At 36.4% G+C, this 24,326-nt stretch overlaps 1 protein-coding gene and 1 pseudogene across 1 annotated transcript in view; one reads left to right on the forward strand and one right to left on the reverse strand.

Moving 5' to 3' along the window:
- The window catches only part of LOC131827841 (phosphatidylinositol 3,4,5-trisphosphate-dependent Rac exchanger 2 protein-like), a 50,620-nt gene that overhangs the window by 20,957 nt on the left and 5,337 nt on the right, over positions 1-24,326 (forward strand). Inside the window, exons 6-8 of the mRNA XM_059168848.1 lie at positions 527-628; positions 3,984-4,119; positions 22,800-22,933. Of these exons, the coding sequence (XP_059024831.1) occupies positions 527-628; positions 3,984-4,109 (228 nt within the window). The 3' untranslated portion in view covers positions 4,110-4,119; positions 22,800-22,933. The remainder of the gene's footprint in view (positions 1-526; positions 629-3,983; positions 4,120-22,799; positions 22,934-24,326) is intronic.
- Positions 20,141-20,800, reverse strand: LOC131827842 (coiled-coil domain-containing protein 50-like; annotated as a pseudogene).

Below are 24,326 nucleotides of genomic sequence, written 5' to 3' on the forward strand. Positions count from 1 at the left end.
CACAGGACTCCCTCACAAAGTTACATCACTAGTCAGTGGTGAGGATGTATAGAACGCAGTTGTCTCCAGCCCTGCTCTTTACAACACAGCACAACACCACAATTCAGCTACAACACAACTCCCTTTATAAGCAGGATTGATCTGTGTATCTTTGTGTCTATTATTTATTTATCCATCAGTCCATTCATCCACCCATCTGTCCATCCATCCATCCATCCATCCACCTACCCATCATTTATTCCTCCATTTCTATACTATTTCTTTTCTTCAGACTTCAGAGGATAGTACATGAAAATTAATTTTAAAGGTATGTATTTAAAACATATTTTGGTTTCTATAACTAACGTGATATGAAAATACTTCTCTTTGTCTTCTGTAAATGTTCTTTGTGATTTCCCAGGCTCATCTCAGAGAAAGAAGGTATAAAGACAGGCTTTCACAAGTTTTTGACAGAAAATTTTATGATAAAAGAAAATTTCATGCCTTCAGCTTTAAAAATTCATGATTATTTTTATCTCCACTGCAGAACTGCATGCTACTTGGAGGACGGAAGAATACAGATGTTCCCCTGGAAGGATATTTAGTAACACCAATACAAAGAATTTGCAAATACCCTCTCATTTTGAAGGTATTTTATGTGTTTATTTTACTGTAGTATCTTTCTTGTGTCTGCATATTTTGCTGCATATTTTGCTTTAATTTTTTTTTCTTTTAAATAATCTGATTTTCTGAAGAAAGAGCAGCTCAGAGTTACTAGGGAAAATAGCTATTTCATCACATATATATGGATTAGGAAACAAATCTTTTAGGAAAGGAGACTTTTAGTGCTCTCTGTATAAAATTTATCCATTTGAGTTTTCTTTAGAGTAAATGCATTAGTTTCAAGATAGATCCCATTAAATATCTTATGACAAGTTTATGTTGCATATTATCTACAGGGTTCATTATCTTAAGTAAATCTATTGTTTTATTTTTTGACTTCCCCATTGATGCTAATGAACTTAAAGTGAAAGTTACATAATTTCACAGTTTGGTTTTTGAATCAGTATTATAGGAAATGTTGTGGGTCACATGGGACAATAAATGGTAGGATGTAGAATGACCGTGCTAAGCAAGTACTGCCTCTGGACACATTAATGGTCGTAGGCCATTGCCTCATTACAATGACTAAAAGTGTTATTGTGAAAATCATATTTTTTTTAAACATTTATTTATTTATTTGACAGAGAGAGATTACAAGTAGGTAGAGAGGCAGGCAGAGAGAAAGAGGAGGAGGCAGGCTCCCTGCTGAGCAGAGAGCCTGATGCGGGACTCGATCCCAGGACCCTGAGATCATGACCTGAACCGAAGGCAGCGGCTTAACCCACTGAGCCACCCAGGCGCCATATTTTAATGTGCTAATGATGCTTGTACTGTAAGAATATGTGAATAGATTGGAATAGCAATTCTGGAAATGGTGCTTCTTGGAACCACAGCAGCCATTTGTGTTTGTGGTTGAGCACGGGAGCTCTGAGTTCAGATCCTAAGTATTCTGCTTACTAGCTGTGTGACTGAATACATATTCTAACTTCTTAAAGCCTTGGGTTTTTATTAATGAAGCAGAAATAATGATGATGAAATTGTAGCATATGTCTGCAAGGATGTGTATAACGGATGTGTATGTCTGTGTATGTGTGTATATACATATATATATATACACACATATGGAAAATGTATTACATAAAAATAGTAATTAAACTGTTATCAAAATCATTTAGCACAGTATGTACTCCGTATGTGTTAGCTATTATTATTCATATATATTTGATTCTGATTTATCTTAATAGTTTAACTACTTCTTTAAATTTTTAAAAATTTAAAATATTTCAATATGTTATGCACATATTAACTGGTGTTCTTATTGATTTACTTTTTGAGAAACAAATATAAGGAATTTGAACTTAAAATACATTTTTTTAACTACAACTTCCATGAGTTGCATAATTGGGTTTTTGTGTAAAATTTCTTTGAAAACAATTTCTCCTTATTTAAAAAAACAAGTTAAAATTGCTTGGCTAAGCCACAGAGGGAAGCTAACATGGGGATCTTCAGTTCTGCATACCTTTAATATGGTCTTCAGTACAGGAAGGTTGGGGCAAACATGACTCCTGTCTTTCTGAGAGTCCTTTCAGACTCTTGACTTGGTGACTCAGATCACATCAGCTATTCCTGGACCTGATTTAGCAATCCCAGGCATCTGTTTGTTTTAAGAGTCAGAAGGGATAGTGATATTAAGAGAAGGATATCATGCTAAGTAGTTGTTCTAAATAACTTCTGGATGGGGATGACCACCAGATAGGGTTGGCTGATCTGACCTCTCAACAAGATAGAATAATGGCCACATCCTTGCTTAGGAAGAAAATGATCAACTCAGCGCTCCTTCAAGAAGTGGAAAGATGCCATCTTTCCCCTTCTTTGGATGATTATCTTCACAAAGAAACTATTTACTTGTGTAGTAGATATGTTGGTGTTGATAATTTTTTTGTTGTTGTACCATTGTGCTGATAATCTCTTTGATTTCGGTTGGTTTTATTTATTCAGAGAAAAACATTAGGGGTTACACTTTGTGTTAAACTATTGGTCATATTTGTGGAACTTGAAATTATTGGTGTGGCCAACCAGTACAGTGTTCATAGAAAGTAACTGACAAAAGATTATTACTAGTTATTTTTCTTGCTACTTCACATTGTCTACATTCATGTCTCAACTTCATGGATACCCACTGGGCACAATTCCATAGGACCTCAAATCACAGTCCACAGACTGACTTGACCACTTCACATAATTTACAAATACTTCTGCACTTTAGAATTTTTAGAGAAGCTAGCATATCTCTTTTATGGATTTGTGATCCAACATAAGTTTTTAAATTTTATGTTGGGAGTGATGCAATGTGTATTCTTCTGGCGATAGCTCTGCAGAATGGAGTTTGAACATACTGAATGCAGGGTCAAAGTTTATGGCAGAAGTTTCAACAGTAACAGCCCTCAAGAGAGTATAACAACTGCATAATTTCCCACTGGATATTAAGAATTGAGAAAATTATTTTAAAGACTTGCCCCAGGATTTCTGTAATTGTGTTAGTTACGTGATGATGGCAACTGTAGTAAAGAAACAAATGACTGATTAAAAAGCAATGTGGTCACAACTGTCTACACAGTGGGTGAAGATGTTTAATTTTGTGCTTCTAAACAACAAACAAAACCTTTTAAATTTAAAATATTAAAGATCACGCTTGCTCTGATATCCTAAATGGGAAAAAAAAAAACACATAAAATGCCCCCCAAAACCCCCCAAATCAAAACCACAACAAAAAAAAATAATCTGTGGAGGGGCTTATGGCAATTCATTCATTGCAGAAAGTGAAACCAGGTTTTTGGTGAAAATAGCATAATTGCTCTGTTAGTGATGGAGTATCATGGAACTTGTAAGTTATTTATTTTGCTAGAGTATAAGACATTATTTAAAAATTTTGCTTTACTTATGGCATGTTTTTGTAGTTTCTCAAAGGTGTATTAGGAAATAAGGCATTGAAATTATTTTTGATATTATGAGACATATTTATATAAAGACTTAATGTTCCGCTAAGGCTCTAGGAAGACATACAGAGTTCTATTTCTTTTGGAGCAGAGGTCAATCTTAGAAACAAATTACATGCTGCAGGTGAGATATTTGACAATTCAAAAGGAGAAATCTAATTTAGTTTTTAAAACAAAATAATTTTAAGGCAAAAAAATTAAAGGAGCTGCAAAATGTGTGTCAGGGTAATGTATATTCATTGATTCAACCTTTGTTTTTGATCTGAATTTTAGTGGAGTTTGTGATGTCCCTTCTGAAAGTGGCTCTCACAATCTCTGCAGTTCTCATTTCCTGGCCATTCTGAACATGCTATACCAGAAAGCTGAAGATCAAAGGGCGATTTATTTTTTTGTGTGTATAAACAGGAGTTGCTGAAGCAGAGTCCAAGGAAACACAGTGACTACGCAGCGGTAATGGAAGCCCTCCAAGTCGTGAAAGCTGTCTGTTCCAACATAATCGAGGCCAAGAGGCAGATGGCAGTCTCACATTGAAGGCTGGGAGGTACATTCACTCTACTCAACAATGGAGCTTAAAATAGTTTTGTTATGTCTTGTGCTGCATGTAGAATTGTTGACATTGGATGGAACCATAAATGGTCATTTTAACAGATAATGCCAGAGGGCTATAACCATTTCTGCAAAGTGCTGTCATTATCATTTTTAAATATCTTTAGAGTGGCAAGTTAATTGACTTAACATCAACCTGAAAGCTTTGTCATAGAACCTTCTAATATTGTGTGGGTTATGAGCTTTGGTATTTCAGTATTTGTGCATCTTGATTATCCTGCCCTCCTTTGGTCAGTAAGTACATAGCCTAAAACCTGGAGAGAGTAAGGAAGGGGAGTTATGCCCCATATGTGTTCTATGATACTGTTATTTTCAGATTCTAAATTAGGTGTTTGATGATGAATTTCATTTTAAGGCCACTTAATCTCTTAAATTGCATTTCATTGCAATTATTTCATCATTTCTAAATGAAGAGACTGTCTATGATGTGATTTTTAAGGTCCATTCAAGATGAAAAGTCTTATGGATTTATGACACATTAAAGAAAGATTTTTTTAAATGATAAAAAAAGCAAACGAAGAGTGATATATGTTTTCATCCATGGTAACTTTGAATCCCTATTATTTCATGGGGTTGGAGCCCTATGTTATAACGCATAAACTAAAATTTTGTCTTTAAATTGACTTAATTGAGATGAGATGAGCTTTCAACTGGGATCATTTATTTTTATAAAGTAAAGCAATTAAGACATTTTTTAAAGGTATAGGGAAGATTTAAAATGTTTCCAACCAAATAATGTATCACACAAATTCGATTGGATTGCTTTTTATCTTTAGGACCTTATAATTGACTGATTTGTTTCGTATCTTCAATATGTTGGTTTCCATTTAGATCTAAAATTATATCCATTCAGATTTGCAAAGAAACCTCAAACGTTGACGTCCACGAATTCCCCAGTTTATCCACTCTTCACCATGAAACTTTCAAATCCAGCAGGGATCAAAGCTTTCTCTTTATCTATATTCTTTCATTTCAAGTGTCCAGGGTGACCTCATATTTCAGCATGAATGCTACTTATTTCAGTCAGTTAAAATGGTTGTGTGTTTTACAGTTGATTCACGATGATAATTCCTTTCCTGGGGAGTGGTTGTCCTGCTGGGTTGAGAAAAATGGATTGAAGTTTGCTTTTGTCATTCTGTTGTCACTTGAGCATTGGAAGAAAAACTGAATGTGCTTTACATTTCAGGGTTTTTCATTGATATCTGCCCAGCCTTTTCCCAAAACAAAACCTCACAGATTCTTCTCGGTACTCTAGGGGAATGGAATCTGTCATAATTTTGTTCCTCCTCACTTATTTTCTAAAAAAAAAAAAAAAAATTGTATCTAGTGCAGAATTAAGAGATTCTTTAAAAAGTTGATATTTCTTGCTCTGGGCAAGCCAGTTACTCAAAGGAAGAATGTGTGTGGATCATGTTCCGTTACTATCAGCCCCTAACAGGGGGTCCCTCAATCTCACCAGCTCTCTATGTTTACAACAAACAGTTGAAGTGCAAGAGGAAAATGCAGCACCTGGACAGAGGAAACTGGCTGCAGGAAATCAGATATGACTACAGTTCCAGCAGGCACAGAGGAGATCATATGAGTGTTGGGTCCCAATAAAAGGGCAGCAATGCAGATTCTATTTGAGTAGGATTTGAATATAATTGCATGAGACACAGCCAGGCTACTTTGGGGGGTTTTGGGACATTGAGGGAATGCAGCTTGGAGGAAGGCCCAGCTAACTGGTTGGCAATTTTTGATAAGAACATGATTCCTCATCTCAGTCCACCAGCTTGGAGAGAGGGGGAAAGGTCTTATAATACTCACACCTGGTCTGTTCCTGGAAGCTTTGGAGAAACTGCTGATAGGACTCCAATTTGTCCAGGAGAGAGGGGTAGTCTTAAAGAATAAATGCAGGCCCTGGGTTGGGAAGGAGGATAGATACAGAGCTTTCTCTAAATTGCAAACAGAGATTACTGCTCAGCTTGCAGACAGCTTTGTGTATGTTTAGAGTAGCTCTAGTGGGTTTAGGACATGGCCAAGGGCAGATATCAGGTGGCATGCTGGCTAAGAATGGAGAGTTACTTAAAAAACCTTTGAGGTAAGAAGTCTTGAGCTTATAAGGTTGGGAAAACAACTCCCTGTCTAATTCCTTCCCCAAGCTCCTGCAGACCCTTGAGGACCACCTGAGGGATGACACCTCGCTCCAGTAACTAAAATTTCTTGAATGGGATCTGAATCTGATACACCATGATTTAGCATTATTTTCACCTTAGGTGGATTATTTATTTCAAGTAAGTCACTTCATTATCCAGTCTTATCTTCCCATTAATCAAATAAAGGCTTTTTAGAGTGAAATATATCAGGTATCTTGCCTGTCTAATATTCTGTGCTATAAATTATCGTTACATTCCTTTATGTTGAATTTAGGTAAACAAGTGATTGAAATCTATGGTCCCAAATTAGATGACATAGAGCTGAAGCCTGATTTTCAAGCAGACTTCATCTTTTGTCCGGACTCTAACCCTTACTTTGGGGATGATGTATCAGACCTCTCCCACATACTATGTGGGTTATTATAGGAGCCAAACGAAATAAGTGGAGGTGCCTTGAATAATGTCAAATGCTATGCAAATGAGTAATATTTTAAAGCTCTGGTTCAATGGTAGGATTTTACCCTTGAGAAATTCCTATTTGTCTAATACATGCTCCTGCCTACTGAAGGTGTTATATTACTTCAGTTAAGGTTAGATAGTTCCAAGTCACAGAAACTAAAAGAAAAATTAATTTAAAAAGATATGGGGCAGCTCACAGAATCAGTAGAAAAGCTACACTCTCAAGGGTGTCTAGGCAGCCAATGCTCGTAAGTAGGTTCATCAGTGCCCTGACTAAAATGAATAGACTCTAATAATTTTTTCTATCATTCTATTACATCACTCAGGATTCAAGATCAAAATCTAAGATTCCTGTAGTCTTGCCTAGGGGAAGACAGAGGTCCTTATTGGCCAGTCAGCCACTTTCCTTTTGGGGAAAGACTGATCTTCCATTGTATGCAATCTTGGTGAGCCCTTAACAGTTTGCTGAGGTATTATAATCCCCATTACACAGATTTAAAAAATGAGGGCCATAAAATTTCCCTCAAGTGCTTACAGCTAATGGATGGCAGAGTTTAAACCTATATTCCTTGTCACCATGTAATATTGTATCTACTCAGAAAAAAATTAAGCTAATTCTTTAGATTAATTTGATTGCTTGCCATTTAGAAGTAAATTGAATATAGAAATTAGGTTTTGTCATCATTTACATAGTGACTGCCATTACAGAAGATCTGTAGTTTAATTGCTCATATTTGAAGTTTTGCCTTTTATTAGTATAATTTATCATATCTCATTTTTATGTCTTATCCAACATTCAGAGCATTGCATAGGATATTCTACCAAAGGTAATTGTAGGGCAATGATCAGTGTGCTTGGAAAGGAAGTTCGTTAGTTGTTTAATCAGAGTCACTGATTCATTTCATAGAACAGGACCAGTTGCTGTCTTGGTCTGCTTTTTTGGCTGATTGATAGCGTTGTAATGGTAACTTTAATCTTTGGAATCATAATGAACTCTATCAACAAGGGAGTATCAAAAAGCATTATATTACTTGGTAATTCAGCTTTATATCCATGATATCCCTGTTTGGAATAGATCTCTCAAATCTGAAAACAATCATATTAAAAGATAAGAGGGAGAATTATTAATATATGAAGGTGCTGGAAAAAATAAGATCAAAATAGTCACTGCATTTTACGAAATAGAAACAGAATAGAAATTTGACACCTCTTGGCTTTCTACATGGAGAAATATAATGGCACAGAACCATTTTAACATCCATTTCCTGCTTTACATATGATTAAGTTTGTGTCTGACAGTATATTGACTTCAAGTCATGTTCTCTTACTTTATGAGTGTGAGTCTAACAGAGGTTGTGATCAGAATTTTTTTTCTTTTCTACAAAGTGATTTGGTAGATACAAATTTGTCTATTGCCTTGAGACAGAATTGATTTATAGATGGCCCTTGTTACTTAAGGATAGGTCGTTTTGGAAGAAGGCCATTGAAAGTTAATCTGTGAAGAAAGGGAGCAGAATTTTCTAAGTGGGAGGGGGCGAAGCTTGATTGGGACTTCATTTCGATAAAATGAACATTTATGTTATTAGTTTTATCTAATATATGACAGAATGTAGGTTAAAACATCAGTTAATAAATTGAATCTCAAAAAGAGTGAACCAAATGCTGAATCTTGCTGGGCGGCATACATTTTATGACATTACATGATAAAATGATGTGATATTCTTCATTTCATGTTTAACTTTTCTAGTAGTTTTAAAAGATTTTTTGAAAGAATATTCAAATGCTTCATTCATTTTCTTGAGACACTTCTTTGATATTGAAACCATTCTCTTATGCGACGCCCACCCAGTTGTCATTCTTGTCAATTTTCTTCCACAGTGAGTGGGTCTAACTCTTGTTAGATCTTCATCTGTCTGTGCTTTGTATATGATTGGGGGAAGTTTCAGAGCCTCCTGTCATCCTTCTTCTTTGCCAAGATTATGCCTTTTCTCTGCAGTCTGAGTTTTTCTGGTATTGACATTCAACATTTAGTTGACAAGATGAATGAGGTAGACTCTGGTATTAAGCAGGGAGCCCTGACAGTGGGGTCAGATAGTGACTAGTTTCCTATTATAGTGATTTTTTGCCTCTTCATAGCTGCAAAGAATCAGTAATGAACCCTTACATAACATATTGAGAACTTAATATAAAAAGATTTAACCTTTCAAATAATCCAGACGTGGTTTAGCAATATTATTTTCATTGCATCTTTTTCAGAGGTGGGGCTTTGTTCTATTGTTGCAGTGTTTCATAAACCATTTCATAAATTGTATTTGAAGACACACTGGAAATTAGAAAAGGAGCCATAAAATAAATTCACACACTCCTGACTGTCTTTTCTGGGTGTTGTCATTTTCTGAAAGCATACTTTGGCACCTAACTAGTGTCCAGCTATGGAAATTCATCATATTCCAAATTAAATTAAATACATTAAGTTCTGTAATGGCACTTTGAATTTGCTAGTCTTTCATGTATGCTGACTATATAATTCACACCTGATTATACCTCAAATTGTAGAATCAAAATTTATTCAGCTTCTTAGCAAATTAGATTCAGAATTGTCACCATTTTCTGGCTGGATCTTGACCACGAGACACCCACAGTGAGAAGGGGAGCCATTGGTGAGGAGTGTTGCCAACATGGATTGCCTCTGGGTCCTGGATTTAGTGACTGAAGTCATGGTTTGCTCCATCCATTTCAGACTGATCTTTTCACCCTATGAGAAGGTGATACTGAAATGGTGTACTTTGTAAGTGACAAAGAAAATCCCTAAAGCATCATTGAAATCTGAAACCACGACATGAAATGAACTATATAGTTAATGATAAACAAATAATCATACACACACAGCTATCTCTAATAGTGTTAATTCATGCCAGCTCTCATTTTGTTGATACTCTGCTACTACAGTGATCATGCTGCATTCAATTCTATGCTTTCATATGTATTTCTTCCACTAGTATCGGGAACAGGGGTCATGTCCCAAGACTTTGCACCTGCTGGGACCAAGGTGAAGGAGGAGGGATAACATAGGTTTCCACAGACTGGACTAGAAAGAGAAGCTTTTGGAAGGAGAGGCACTGGATGAGTAGATTCCCACCTATGGTGCAGTTATTAGTGGATGGTTACTTCTCCTCTTGAACTGCCACTCAGCCTTCCTTTCCTGATTTAATAAAAGTGGTCAGGATTAGAACCATCCATGGAACTTCCTTGCTGGGTCTTTGCTGTATTTAGTTCTCTATATATAATTCATCACAGGTGTGATTTCACATGATCAATGTTGCTTCTTAAAGGGAAATGCATGTTAAAAAGGATAAATCATCTAGATGAAAAAAGTCCATTATTTTGGTTATTTATTTATTAAGGAAATGTTGAGACAGCATAACTCTGAATCATATGGGTAAACACATTATTTAAAAATACTTGCTTTGGGGCACCTGGGGGGCTCAGTGGGTTAAAGCCTCTGTCTTCGGCTCAGGTCATGGTCTCAGGGTCCTGGGATCCAGCCCCACATGGGGTTCTGCTCAGCAGGGAGCTTGCTTCCCCTCTCTCTCTCTGCTTGCCTCTCTGCCAGATTGTGATCTCTCTCTGTGTGTCAAATAAATAAGTAAAATCTTTTTAAAAAATCTGTATTTAATTGTGTATATATACCACATCTTCTTTATCCACAATGGAATACTATGCAGCCATCAAAAGAAATGAAATCTTGCCATTTGCAAGAACATGGATGGAACTAGAGCATATCATGCTTAGCGAAATAAGTCAAGCAGAGAAAGGCAACTATCATATGATCTCCCTGCTATGAGGAAGTGGTGATGCAACATGGGGGCTTAAGTGGGTAGGAGAAGAATCAATGAAACAAGATGGGATTGGGAGGGAGACAAACCATAAGTGACTCTTAATCTCACAAAACAAATTGAGGGTTGCTGGGGGGAGGGGCGTTGGGAGAAGGGGGGTGGGGTTATGGACATTGGGGAGGGTATGTGCTTTGGTGAGTGCTGTGAAGTGTGTAAACCTGATAATACATAGACCTGTACTCCTGGGGATAAAAATATATGTTTATAAAAAATAAAAAAAAATTTTAAAAATCTGTATTTAATATGTACATATACATATTACATTATGGGTAATACCTTTAGAATAGTTCAAAATAAATGATTTATACAAGCCCTCTTACTTTTTAAAAATAATCCTTTTATACCTTGCCTCTCAAATGTTGGTTTATGACTCTATGATATATCAGTGTACTTTTAAAATAGCTTATTTTCACGGACAATATTTTTTTCACAAACACATGAAATTCCATCTTTGTAAAAGTATTTCTATAGGTTTGTTTGTTTGTTTTCCCATAGTGAAATAATCTGCTGCCTTCAACATCTACTTGGTGACCCATGAAAAACTGTACAAAACTGGTCTAACCAAACATCTTTCCCTTTCTTTTATCTTCCTTGCACCTGTCCTCCCTCCATCTTTCTTTCTTTCCTTCCTTCCTTCCTCCCTTCCTCCTTTACTCCCTCCCTCCAGTTTCCCTCCCTCCCATCTCCCTCTGTCCCTCTTGCTTCCTAAAACTTTACAAACAGAGAAACCAACCTGCTAGAGATTTATACCAGGAAAAAATGTTTAACACATTGTTTGACATGTTATAAAATGTTAAAATCCTGACTTCAGTATTCATATAGAGAAAAGTGTTTATCATACATGATTGTTCAATGACTAAATATGGAATTGCCAAAGAACATATTTCTAGATTTAAAAATTAGCATCAATTTTCAAAATGAAGATAAAACACTAACTAGGTTATGTAACATTATTTAGGTGTAAGTGAATACTCACCGGTGATGAAATATACCATAGGTGACCATGGGGTATATTTGCGACCATGGTAACATGATCAGTGCCTATCTGCCCTGGGACTAGGAAGCAGTCAGGACTACCTCAGGCAGAGACCTGTGCTCACCTCTATCTCCCTGTCAGCAGGGTTGCCATCTGATGCACTTGAGCACCTGGATTCAGGTACCCAAAACCTCCAAGGTAATTTTACTTAGAGTGTTCCAGATGCATCAGCATTTACTGAAATGACCTGGGACCTACCACAGCTTTACTCAGTTTCAATCTCCAAAGGTAGGACCAGGGAACCTGAGAATTTCAAGAAGCATATCAGGTGTGTCTCCCAAACACTAAACTTTGAGAACCATGCCCTAGAGGCTTTGTTCTCTTCCGATGATCTGCCTGGCTTGTTTTACTGCTTCCACATTTTTTATATTCTAGATCACTTGCCTGACGTTGTCATTTTGATAGACTTTAGCGCTCCTGACCCTTAACTAGTAATCTGATGTTCATAATCATACTTTATTTCAATTTCTTCTGTGAATTTTATAGCTTGACTTCTTTATTTCTGACCCCAGAAAACTCTCCTGGGATTTCTAGGTAAATGAAAAAAAAAAATGCATGTAATTTCAAAATATCATAAATTTCATTTACTTTAAAGATAAAGTTGTGAGGTTTTTGTTTTGTTTTCTTTTGTTTTAGCTACAGAGAAAGGTAGATTTATCATGTAAGCAAGGAGAAAATAACCACAACATTATTTAAAAAGAGACGCTTATTAAGTGTCTACTTGTACATGGGATGGAATTGAAGTGAGAGGCATATCATGACTATACAGAAGACTGTATATACACTTGGTCAAATTTTTAATATTTCTAACATTGTACGTCTCTGTAGTTAAAAGATTCTTAGTGATTTCTAGTTGCCATTGTCCTATTAATAATGCACAGATTCAAACATGGTAAATCAAAGACACAATGGTTCTTCTTTACCATTTACGGCTTTACACAGGGTATAAAGAGAAATGCTATAGGCCATTCATTTAGAAGGAGTTTTTTAGACAAATGTGTATGTTCAACTCAGATTCCTTTAAGTGAGTAAGCAATCCTCTGGGAATTATTTAATGGACATTTCCTGTGATAATAGTAGATTACTATTATCTAATACTATTACTATTCTACTCTGGTACAAGATGGTAAATGTACCTACTCTACTGATTCTTAAAGCTTGATGTTAAATATGAAAGAAATATCTTTACAGTGATAGAAATGTCTCAGTAGGATTTAGTAAAATATAATGAGTGATGTTATGTTTATATTGTGAGATATACTTTAAAACATAAAAAGATTGTTGGGCTTGATGTCATTACCCGACAAAATTTCATTAATAGATTATTAAACAGATGCTTTGGGCTGTTTTTGAAAAGAAGTGTTTTACCTCACAGGTCAATTAATATTCAGATTTTTTATCAGGAGCTAGGAGCTAATGGGAACTTATGGTAATGACTTAAACATAATTTAGTTTTTAATATTTTTTAAAAATTTTATTTATTTGAAAGAGAGAGAGAGCACAAGTGGAGGGACAGGGAGAGGGAGAGGCAGACTCCCTGCTAGGCAGGGAGCCTGACACAGGGCTCCATTCCAGGACCTTGGGATCATGACCTGAGCTGAAAACAGACAGTTAGCTAACTGAGCCACCAGGTGCCCCCAAATATAATGTATTTGTATATTAGTAGGGGGTTTAGGGTTTGCTATGATACCAATCTAGATTAAATCAAAAGTCGAACTATTTAAGCATACAATAGAGGGAAAATGATCTAGAGGCGTTGTTGACTAATGGAGCACCTTGAATTAGTTGGAAGATGGAATTGCCATAGATGTGTTAATACAATCTTATAGAATCAAGATATATATTGTAGGGGTCTGGAGAAATACTGATATCACTACATGATTTATTCGCCAACTTGCATCTGAGTAGTAGTGCTCACTTCTAGAGATGTTTCATATTGAGGGAGACCCTCACAAACTGGAGAAGGTTCAGAAGAGATCTTCAGGGATCTTGCAAATCTTTCCATAGTTTGGCTATTGTGGACATTACTGCTATAGACATTTGGGTGCATGTACCCCTTCAGATTACTACACTTGTATCGTTAGGGTACATACCCAGTAGTGAGAGTGCTGGGTCATAGGGTAGCTCTATTTTCAACTTTTTGAGGAACCTCTATACTATTTTCCAGAGTGGCTGCACCAGCTTGCATTCCCACCGACAGTGTAGGAGGGTTCCCCTTTCTTCGCATCCTCTCCAACATCTATTGTTTCCTGACTTGTTAATTTTAGCCATTCTCATTGGTATGGGGTGGTATCTTATTGTGGTTTTGATTTGTATGTCCTGATGCTGAGTGATGTTGAGTACTTTTTCATGTGTTTGGTGGCCATTTGGATGTCTTCTTTTCAGAAATGTCTGTTCATGTCTTCTGCCCATTTCTTGATTGGATTATTTGTTCTTTGGGTGTTGAGTTTGGTAAGTTCTTTATAGATTATAGGTACTAGTCCTTTATCAGATATGTCATTTGCAGATATCTTCTCCCATTCTGCCAGTTGTCTTTTGGTTTTGTTGACTGTTTCCCTTGCTGTGCAAAAGCTTTTGATCTTGATGAAATCCCAAGAGTTCATTTTTGCCCTCGCTTGCCTTGCCTTTGATGATGTTTCTAGGAAGAAGTTGTTGCAGCTGAGGTTGAAGAGGTTTTGCTGCCTGTGTTCTTCTCAAGGATTTTGATGGATTTCCGTCTCACATTGAGGTATTCCATCCGTTTTTAGTCTATTTATGTGTGTGGTGTAAAGAAATGGTCCAGCTTCATTCCTCTGCATGTAGCTGTCCAATTTCCCCAACACCATTTGTTGAAGAGACCATCATTTTTCCATTGGACATTCTTTCCTGCCTTATCAAAGATTAGTTGACCATAGAGTTGAGGATCCATTTCTGGGATTTCTGTTCTGTTCCATTGACCTATGTGTCTGTTTTTGAGCCCATCCCATACTGTCTTGATGATTATAGGTTTGTAATAGAGCTTGAAGTCCGGAATTGTGATTCTGCCAACTTTAGTTTTCTTTTCAACATTCTTCTGGCTATTTGGGGTCTTTTCTGGTTCCATATAAATTTTAAGATTACTTATTCAATTTCTTTGAAAAAAATTGATGGTATTTTGATAGAGATTGCATTAAATGTATAGATTGCTTTGGGTAGCATAGACATATTCACAATATTTGTTTTTCCAATCTATGAGCATGAAACACTTTTCCATTTCTTTGTGTCTTCCTCAATGTCTTTCATGAATACATTATAGTTTTCTGAGTACAGATTCCTTGCCTCTTTGGTTAGGTTTATTCCTAGGTGTCTTATGGTTTTGGGTGCAATTGTAAATGGGATTGACTGTTTAATTTCTCTTTCTTCTGTCCTGTTGTTGGTGTATAGAAATGCCGCTGATTTCTGTGCACTGATTTTATATCCTGACACTTTACTGAATTCCTGTATGAGTTCTAGCAGTTTTGGAGTGGAGTCTTTTGGGTTTTCCACATAAAGTATCATATCTGCAAAGAGGGAGAGTTTGACTTCTTCATTGCCAATTTGGATGCCTTTAATTTCTTTTCCTTGTCTGATTATTGAGGCTAATACTTCTGGTATTGTGTTGAATAGCAGTGGTGATAGTGGACATCCCTGCTGTGTTCTTGACCTTAGGGAAAATGTTCTTAGTTTTTCCCCTGTGAGAATGGACATTTGCTGTGAGTTTTTTACAGATGGCTTTGATGACTTTGAGGTATGTACCCTCTATCCCTACACTGTGAAGAGTTTTGATCAAGAGAGGATGCTGTACTTTGTCAAATGCTTTTTGAGCATCTATTAAGAATATCATATGGTTCTTGTTCTTTCTTTTATTAATGTACTGTATCACATTGATTGATTTGCAGATGTTGAACCAACCTTGCAGCCGAAGAATAAATCCCACTTGATCGTGGTGAATAATCTTTTTAATGTACTATTAGATCCTATTGGCTAGTATTTTGGCGAGATTATCTGCATCCATGTTCATCAAGGATATTGGTCATAATTCTTTTTGATACGGTCTCTGTCTGGTTTTGGGAATGCTGGTCTCATAAAATGAGTTTGAAAGTTTTTCTTTCATTTCCAATTTTTGGAACAGTTTCAGGAGAATAGGTGTTAATCCTTTAAATGCTTGGTAGAATTCCCCAGGAAGACATCTGGCCCTGGGCTCTTGTTTGTTGGGAGATTTTTTTTTTTTTTTTTAAAGACTGTTTCAGTCTCCTTACTGGTTATGGGTCTGCTCAAGTTTTCTGTTTCTTCCTGGTTTAATTTTGGTAGTTTATATGTCTCTAGGAATGCATCCATTTCTTCCAGATTGTCAAATTTGCTGGTGTGTAGTTGCTCATAATATGTTATTTATAATTGTTTGTATTTCTTTGGTGTTGGTTGTGATCTCTCCTCTTTCATTCATGTTTTTTATTTATTTGGTTCTTTCTCTTTTCTTTTCGATAAGTGTGGCCAGGAGTTTATCAATCTTATTAGTTCTTTCAAAGAACCAGCTCCCAGTTTTGTTGATTTGTTCTGCTGTTTTTTTTGGTTTCTATTTCATTTATTTCTCCTCTGAGTCTTTATGATTTCTCTTCTGATATTTATGATTTCTCTTCTCCTGCTGGGTTTAGGCTTTCTTTGCTATTCTTTCTCCAGCTCCTTTAGGTGTAGGTTAAGTTGTGTACTTGAGACCTTTCTTTTTTTCTTGAGAAGGTTTATCTTGCTATATACTTTCCTATCAGGACTCTCTTTGTTGTTTCCAAAAATTTAGAATAGTTGTGTTTTCATTGTCATTTTTTTTCCATGAATTTTTTTTAATTCTTTAATTTTCTGGTTGACCCATTCATTCTTTAGCAGTATGCTCTTTAGCCTCTATGTATTTGGGTTTTTTACAACTTTCCTTTTATGGTTGGGTTCTAGTTTCAAAGCATTGCAGCCTGAAAATATGTGGGGAATGATCCCAATCTTTTGGTACCAGTTGAGACTTGATTTGTGATCCAGAATGTGATCTATTCTGGAGAATGTTCCATGTGCACTAGAGGAATATGCGTAATCTGTTATTCTGGGATAGAATGTTCTAAATTTATCTGAGATGTCTATCTGGTCCAATGTGTCATTTAAAGCCTTCATTTCCTTCTTGATTTCTTCCTTAGAGGATCTGTCCATTTCAGTGAGGGGGTTGTTAAAGTTTCCTACTATTATTATTAGTATTATTATTGATGCGCTTCTTTGATTTTGTTATTAATTGGTTTATATAATTAGCTGATACCATGTTAGGGGCATAGATATTTAAAATTGTTAGATCTTGTTGGACAAAGCTTGTAAGCATGGTATAGTTTCCTTTCTCATCTCTTACTATAGTCTTTGGCTTAAAATTTAAATTATCTGATGTAAGGATTGCTACACCAGCTTTCTTTTGATGTTTATTAACGTGGTAACTTGCTTTCCACCCCCTGACTTTAAATCTGGAGTCTTTAGGTCTCAAATGAGTTTCTTGCAGACAGCATATCAATGGGTCTTTTCTTTCTTCTTCTTCTTTTTTTAATCCATCTGACACTCTGTGTCTTTTGACTGGGGCATTTAGCCTACTTACATTCAGAGTTACTATTGAAAGCTATACAGTTAGTGCCCTTCTAGTGCCTGTAAGGTGACGGTTACTGTATATTGTCTTTGTTCCTTTTTGGTCTGTTACTTTTAGGCTTTGTCTTTGATTAGAGGACCACTTTCAATATTTTCTATAGGGCTGGTTTGGTGTTTGCAAATTCTTTTCGTCTTTGTCCTGGAAGTTTTTTATCTCTCCTATTTTCAATGACAGCCAAGCTGGATGTAGTATTCTTGGTTGCATATTTTTCTCGTTACAGTGCTCTGATTATATCATGCCAGTACTTTTGGCCTGCCTGATCTCTGTAGACAGGTCTGCTTCCAATCTAATATTTTTACTGTTGTAGGTTACAGACCTCTTGTCCTGGGCTGCTTTCAGGGTTTTCTCTTTGTCACTAGGAATTGTAAGTTTTACTATTCAATGATAGGGTGTGGACCTATTTTTATTGATTTTTAAATTTTTTAAAATTTATTTTTATTTTTTTATAAACATAAAATATATTTTTATCCCCAGGGGTACAGGTCTGTGAATTGCCAGGTTTACACGCTTCACAGCACTCACCATACACATACCCTCCCCAATGTCCATAACCTCCCCCCCATTTTTATTGATTTTGAGGGGGGTTCTCTAAGCCTCCTGGATTTTTATGCTTGTTCCCTTTGCCCAATTGGGGAAATTCTCTGCTATAATTTTTTCCAAAATACCTTCTACCTCTCTCTTTCTTTCTTCTTCTGGGATCCCAATTATCCTAATATTATTTCATCTTATGGTATCATTTATTTATCAAATTCTGCCCTCATGGTTCAGTAGTAGTTTGTCTTTTTCTCAGCTTCTTTTTCTCCATCATTTGGTCTTCTAAATCACTAATTCTTTCTTCTGCCTCATTTATCCTAGAAGTAAGAGCCTCCATTTTTTTTATTACACCTCATCAATACCTTGTTTGATTTCAACTTAGTTAGATTTTCATTCCTGAATTTCTCCAGAAAGGGATTTTATTTCTCCAGAAAGGGATTCTCTAGGGTCTTTCATGCTTTTTTCAAGCCAAGTTAGCACCTTGATAGTCATCATTCTGAACTGTAGTTCTGAGATATTACTGTTGTTTGTATTGGTTAGGTCTCTAGGCATCCGTACTGCCTCTTGTTCTTTTTTTTTTTTTTTTTGTGGTGAGTTTTTCCACCTTGTCATTTTATACAGATAAAAAAGATGAATGATTGAACAAAATACTACAAGGGTGGCAATGATTCCAGAAAATTATATATTAACCAAGTCAGAAGAGACCCCAAACTGGGAGGAAAACAAAGGAGGAAAAAAGGAAAAAAGAAAAAAAATTATCTTAGACTGGAGAATAGAACAGACAAAATAAGGGTAAACATGATGAAGGGATGGAATATGACTGTAAAGCAAAAAATTAAAAAATATTCTAAAAAAGGAAACAATAATTTCTTTGAAAAAGGAGAAAAAAAAAAGGGGGAAAGAATGTGATTAGTCTGGAGACTAGAACAAAGACATGTGCTAGATTTAGGGTATATTCTGGCCTATTAGAAGAATCTGTGTCCCAGAATTTAAAAAAAAAATAAACCTGTATGTATACAAAAAATAAAGTTAAATACAATGAAGGGATAGAATATGACTATCACAATGAAAATTTAAAAAGAATTTAAAAAGGTATTGATAAGATAAAATAGTTTAAAAAAACGTTAAAATAAGATGGAGGAGAAATTTTTACAAATAGAATGAGAAAAAAATGTAAAAAATTAACTTTCAAAGACTAAAGAATCATGGGAAAAAGTAATGAATTCTATGTGTTGCTTTCCCCTAGCTCTGGAGTTCTGCAGTTCTCATTGAGAGGAAACTTGTTCTTGGCTAGATGTTCTTGCTAATATACTGGGGAAGGGGTCTGTTGCAGTGATTCTCAAATGTCTTTGCCTGAGGTGGAACTGAACCACCCTTGCCAGGGGCCAGGCTAAGTAATCTGCTTGTGTTTGCTTTCAGGAACTTTTGTTCCCTGAACACTTTCTGTATAACTTTGGAGGACCAAAATGAAGATGGTGGCTTCTCAATATCTGGCCTTGGAGGAGCTGAGAGCTTGGGGGCCCTACTGCTCAGTGCACCCTCAAAGAAAAGCAGTTAATCCCTCTGTCTCCCAGGTCTCTGGCTGCAATCCAAGCTCACTCATCCTGTGACTGAGTTTTTCTATCTCTGGAGAATGGCCCCATTTGGAGTCTCCAAACCCAGCTGATTCTGGCACTGTGCTCCTGTGGAGCTCCTCTTGGAGAAGGAAGGGCGTTTCTCCCCTGATCTGCCCTTTGTGGGGTTCCTGCTGGGAGAGTAGTGGCCCAACTATGCCTCGGATTATGGTTTAAGGTAATCCTGAGCTTAGTTCTCCCCCCTTGGCTCTGTCTCTGCAGCCAGCTTCCCTGCTCTATACCTGGAAGGCTTGCCACACTCAGACACCCCTGGACTTTTTTTTGACTCCGTGGGTCCTGAGACCATACTATCCCGAAGAGTGATACCCCTTACCCCCTTAGCCTCTACAATGACATCCCACAGTGGAGTAGACTTCTAAAAGTTCCTTTTTGTGCTCAGCTGCTCCCTCTCTCGCTGGAAGCTGGCCCTTCCCCCCAGTTTGTCTTCCCATATGTCACCTTGGATTCACTTCTCTGCACGTTCTACCTTCTGGAAAGTGGTCTATTTTCTCTTCTTAGAATTACTGGTCTTCTTCTCTTTGATCTCCTGTTGAGTTTGTAGGTATTCAGAATGGTTTGATAACTATCTAGCTGAACTCCTGATGATATATTTTTTTAAATGAATTAAAATTATTTATGGTCAGAACACTTGAAGATAAATCTCAGGAATACAAATACAGGAGGAAAAAAATGAGTGTGGAATGCATTCTGTATCATCCAGTAATGTTTGCTACAGTGAGTCCGTTCTCAAGGCACATTCCTAGGGTTTTACTGCTTATGATGGAAACCTTTATGAGTGGATTCTGATTTTGAGAAATGACGCGTGGAATTATGCTGGTTTGTAAAATGAGTGTAATCCAAATCTTCAGCATCTGTCATGATAGGTGGTGGTGGCCGTGCTGGCCTGTCATTCTTAGAACGGTGAGGGTCATCACTCTCTTTTGACTTTGAGTGTGCCGATTTAGTTGTTTTTGGCTTCTAATCAGGGTTGTGCTTCCTTTTGTCCAAAGATGATTTCTCCCGCTCCTTGGCCTTCTTATAAGCTTTCTTTTCTTCAGCCATGAGAAGTCTAGCTATTTCCTCATCCTGGGATACTTGAACTGCTCTCATGTCCACCTGGGTAGCCAAAATTTCTTCTTCTTGCAGTTTTCTGGCAATTTCAGCATCATACCATTCCTAATCTCTGTGGGCCACTCGTGAGGGAGTAGAGAGAGCTTCTTTCATCCCTCTTGGCTTCATTCCTCCATTTTCGTAATAATAACTATCTCCATACACCTCCCCCATCTTGCTCCTCTCTTGTAGGTCCCATTTAATTAGATAACAACTTAGCTTCTTTGTTTTACTTTTTTGGGCTACCATGAGAAATAACCGAAGGTGAAGTATTTTGTATGTTTAGTAAAATTGTTATCAATAAAACCACTTCCATAACATTGTATAGGTCGTTGTGCAAGAATCAATGTGATGTTTCCTTATTTCCATTTTTAATAGTATTCTATTGTAATTTTTTTCTGAGGTAGGGATAGTACTTAAGTAAGAGTCATTGCCACTGAAATTGGGATTTATATTTGAATTTGATGACAGTTTTTACTTCACTATCACATGAGGAAGGATATGTAATTGTATAAATTTTTGATAGATCTCTAGTTATATGTCCACCTTTATGATGAAAGATGAAAAAAGGGAAATGTCTTAAATCTAAAATATTTTGTAATGGATGGTCCCCAGAGGAAAGGTGAGTCGGGGGAAGGGTGAGGGGGATTAAGAATACACTTCTCATGATGAGCACTGAATAAGGCATGGACTTGCTGAGTCACTATATTATACACTTGAAACTAGTATGACACTATATGTTAACTCTCCTGGAATTAAAATTATTTTTTAAATTTAAGTTAAATATAAAAACAAAAAATAAAATATGGGTGTAGGGTTGCCTGGGTGTCTCACTCAATTAAGCACCTGCCTTTGGCTCAGGTCATGACCCCAGGGTCCTGGGATTGAGCCTGCTTCTCCCTCTGCCTGTTGCTCCCCCTGTTTGTGCTCTCTCTGTCTCTCTCTCTCTCTCTGACAAATAAATAAAATCTTTAAAATAATAAAGTTAGTAAAAAGTAAAAAAATAAATAAAATGTGTTTGTAATGCAGATACTCAGCACAATCACATTCTCTTCACTTCCCATTTGGGAAATTTCTTACTGACATGTATGAGTTATCACTTTAATTTAAATTTTTATAATCAGGGAAACTGTATCAGTGATTACTGTGGAAATATGAAATTTACAATTAGTTGTCTGATTTTTAAATATCAAAAACAAAAACAAAAGCATTGAGTTGAAAAAGAATTAGAAATTTATCCCTAGATTTAAAGAGACCAGAATATTGAAAAGAGAGCATGTTATCAGCTATCTACTAAAAATTTTTTTTTCTTTGCTTCTTGTTTTGTCCAACTTAGTGCATTACTTGTGATAGTTTAAGTTGTAGAAACAAATGCACTGCCACTTTTATAATGGCTCAAAGGAGAAACTTTTGATCAGCTCACACAATAATCCAATGGTTGTGCTCTGCTTCATTGGGCAGCTTTCCTCTGTTCATGATTCAGGCTCTTTCCATCTGTGGCTCCTCTCAGTGGTTAGTTTTTGTGTTAAGACTTAGTTTTGTCACTAGTCATCTGACCTTAGTATATACTCAGTGAAGGCTTCTTTAAGGAACAAGTGTGCCTATGCTAAATTTTAACTTGGGTTAAAGCTCTATGGAAGGTTGCTCTCTTTAAATAGCTTATTTTTTTCTTTTGTTTCTTCTTTTTTCTTCTATCCATCCAAGGAGTGGATAAATAGGTTGAGACCTGTTAAAAATTTAGAGAATTTAATGTACTTTGTGATATATCCATGGAACTCTTTTCCCATACCAGGGAAAGAGAGGAGGGGGAGAGGAGTGCTAGACACATGAATTTTACACATCAGTTTGAAATCATCTCTTTGTAAAAGAGCATAGGTAACATGTATCATCCATGCTTATATATGCCTACATGTGTAAGAAAGCTAAAAAAAGACCCAGAGTCTCCTAGCCACAGTTGTATCTGCTGAGACTGATGAGGAGGAGTCTGAGAGGAAAAGAGAACTCCATCCAGTGTTTATTTATGGTGTTTCAATTTTTATCTTGTCCATATATTGTATCTTGATATAAAAACAGACTTTTAATGAGAAAAAGAATTACACAGAAGTTTCTGTTAAGTAATCAGACATTGTCTCTCTCTCTCTCTTTTACTTTTTTTTTTTTTTTTTTAACCTAGGGATCCAATATCATCGACACCTGCACTGAGATGCTAATGTGTGGCATCTTGCTGAAAATTTCTTCTGGAAATATTCAAGAACGGGTGTTTTTTCTTTTTGATAATCTTCTGATGTATTGCAAAAGGAAACACAGGTAGGGTGATAAACAGGTACTACTTTAGAAATAATTTATTAACCTTGGAAAATATTTTTTAAGAAAAAATAAATTATCAGTCTCACAGTTTCAACCTTTTCCTCTGTCCTCCTGGGAACTCAGGATCTCCTCAGTAAAATTCACATACTCTTAGCCTGTTTTCTGATTCTTCTCATTACCTTCTTGTAAAACCTGACTGAAATGTGACTATCATTCAATAACACTACCTTCCTAGTGTTGGAGGAAAAAAAATTTCTTCTGTTGCTAACCCACATGCCTCAGGCTCTATAGGAAAGGCGAAAATGTCTTCCATGTTTCCCAGTGCTGTTTCCCAGTAAATTCCTCCCCGTCCTTGGAAATATTTTCCTTGACTGCCCCATCTGGTATAGCTTCCCGGCAATTTTATATCGGTATCTAGAAAATTCTTGCTAATATTTTCTTTATTATTTATTTATTTGTTGCCACCTTTGATGGATTAGACTATAAAGTCCATGAGAATACTGGTCTTGCTATTTATTCTGTGCTATTTCCCCCGAGACTGGACCTTCCGTGTAATAGACACTCAAGAGGTATTTGTTGAATAAGTGAATAAATGAATGAACAAGTGAATGAATGAAACCCAAGCAAGTTCCTGGTATATCTTAGTTATCATTAGTTTAAGTAATTTAATGTAGCAGTGTTACTGATGTATGTTATTTGTTTTAAAGTAGGGAATATAATTTTCTCCTCAGGAGGTACTTAATTTATAGGATGTTTCCTTGAACTCCTGGTGAAACATTTTACAGATTGTTTAAGCAAAATAATAAAGCTGAAATTAATTAGCAAATTTCCTGAGCCTTTATATACTTCCTCCTAACCATATCTAGGATACAATATTTTCAGTGAAAAGGTACTAAAAGCCTTCATGAAATCTAAAGGTAAAACAGATGGGTTGAGGATGCAGGGTTTGCGTGAGTGTTTCTTATAGGTTCAGAAATGAGGACAATGTAACCAAAGATTTTTGGTAACATGAGAATGAGAAACTCAAACACTGATTTCTGAGGCAAGATTAAGGGAACATCATTCTTCATCTCTTGAAATGGAATTTCCTAAGTCAACGTACACAAGATGTCAAGAGCAAGTTCTCTGAGTTGGCAGCTATGTTGATGGCATGGGAGTTCAACCTCTTGGATTATAGTATCAGAATGCCCTAGCAGGAGACATTAGTGCAAACATACAGTGATGCTGAGAAAGCATAGAACTACCCATGTGTCTTGCTGAAAGGGAACAGGTTAGGGTTAAAGTCAAAAGATAGTTATGGATTGCCTGGGTGGTGCAGTTGGTTAAGTGTCTAACTCTTGGTTTTGAATCAGGTTATGAACTCAGGTTTGTGAGATTGAGCCCCATATCAGGC

The sequence above is a fragment of the Mustela lutreola genome, chromosome 3 (genome assembly GCF_030435805.1).
Source record: "Mustela lutreola isolate mMusLut2 chromosome 3, mMusLut2.pri, whole genome shotgun sequence".
Classification (NCBI taxonomy): Eukaryota; Metazoa; Chordata; class Mammalia; order Carnivora; family Mustelidae; genus Mustela; species Mustela lutreola.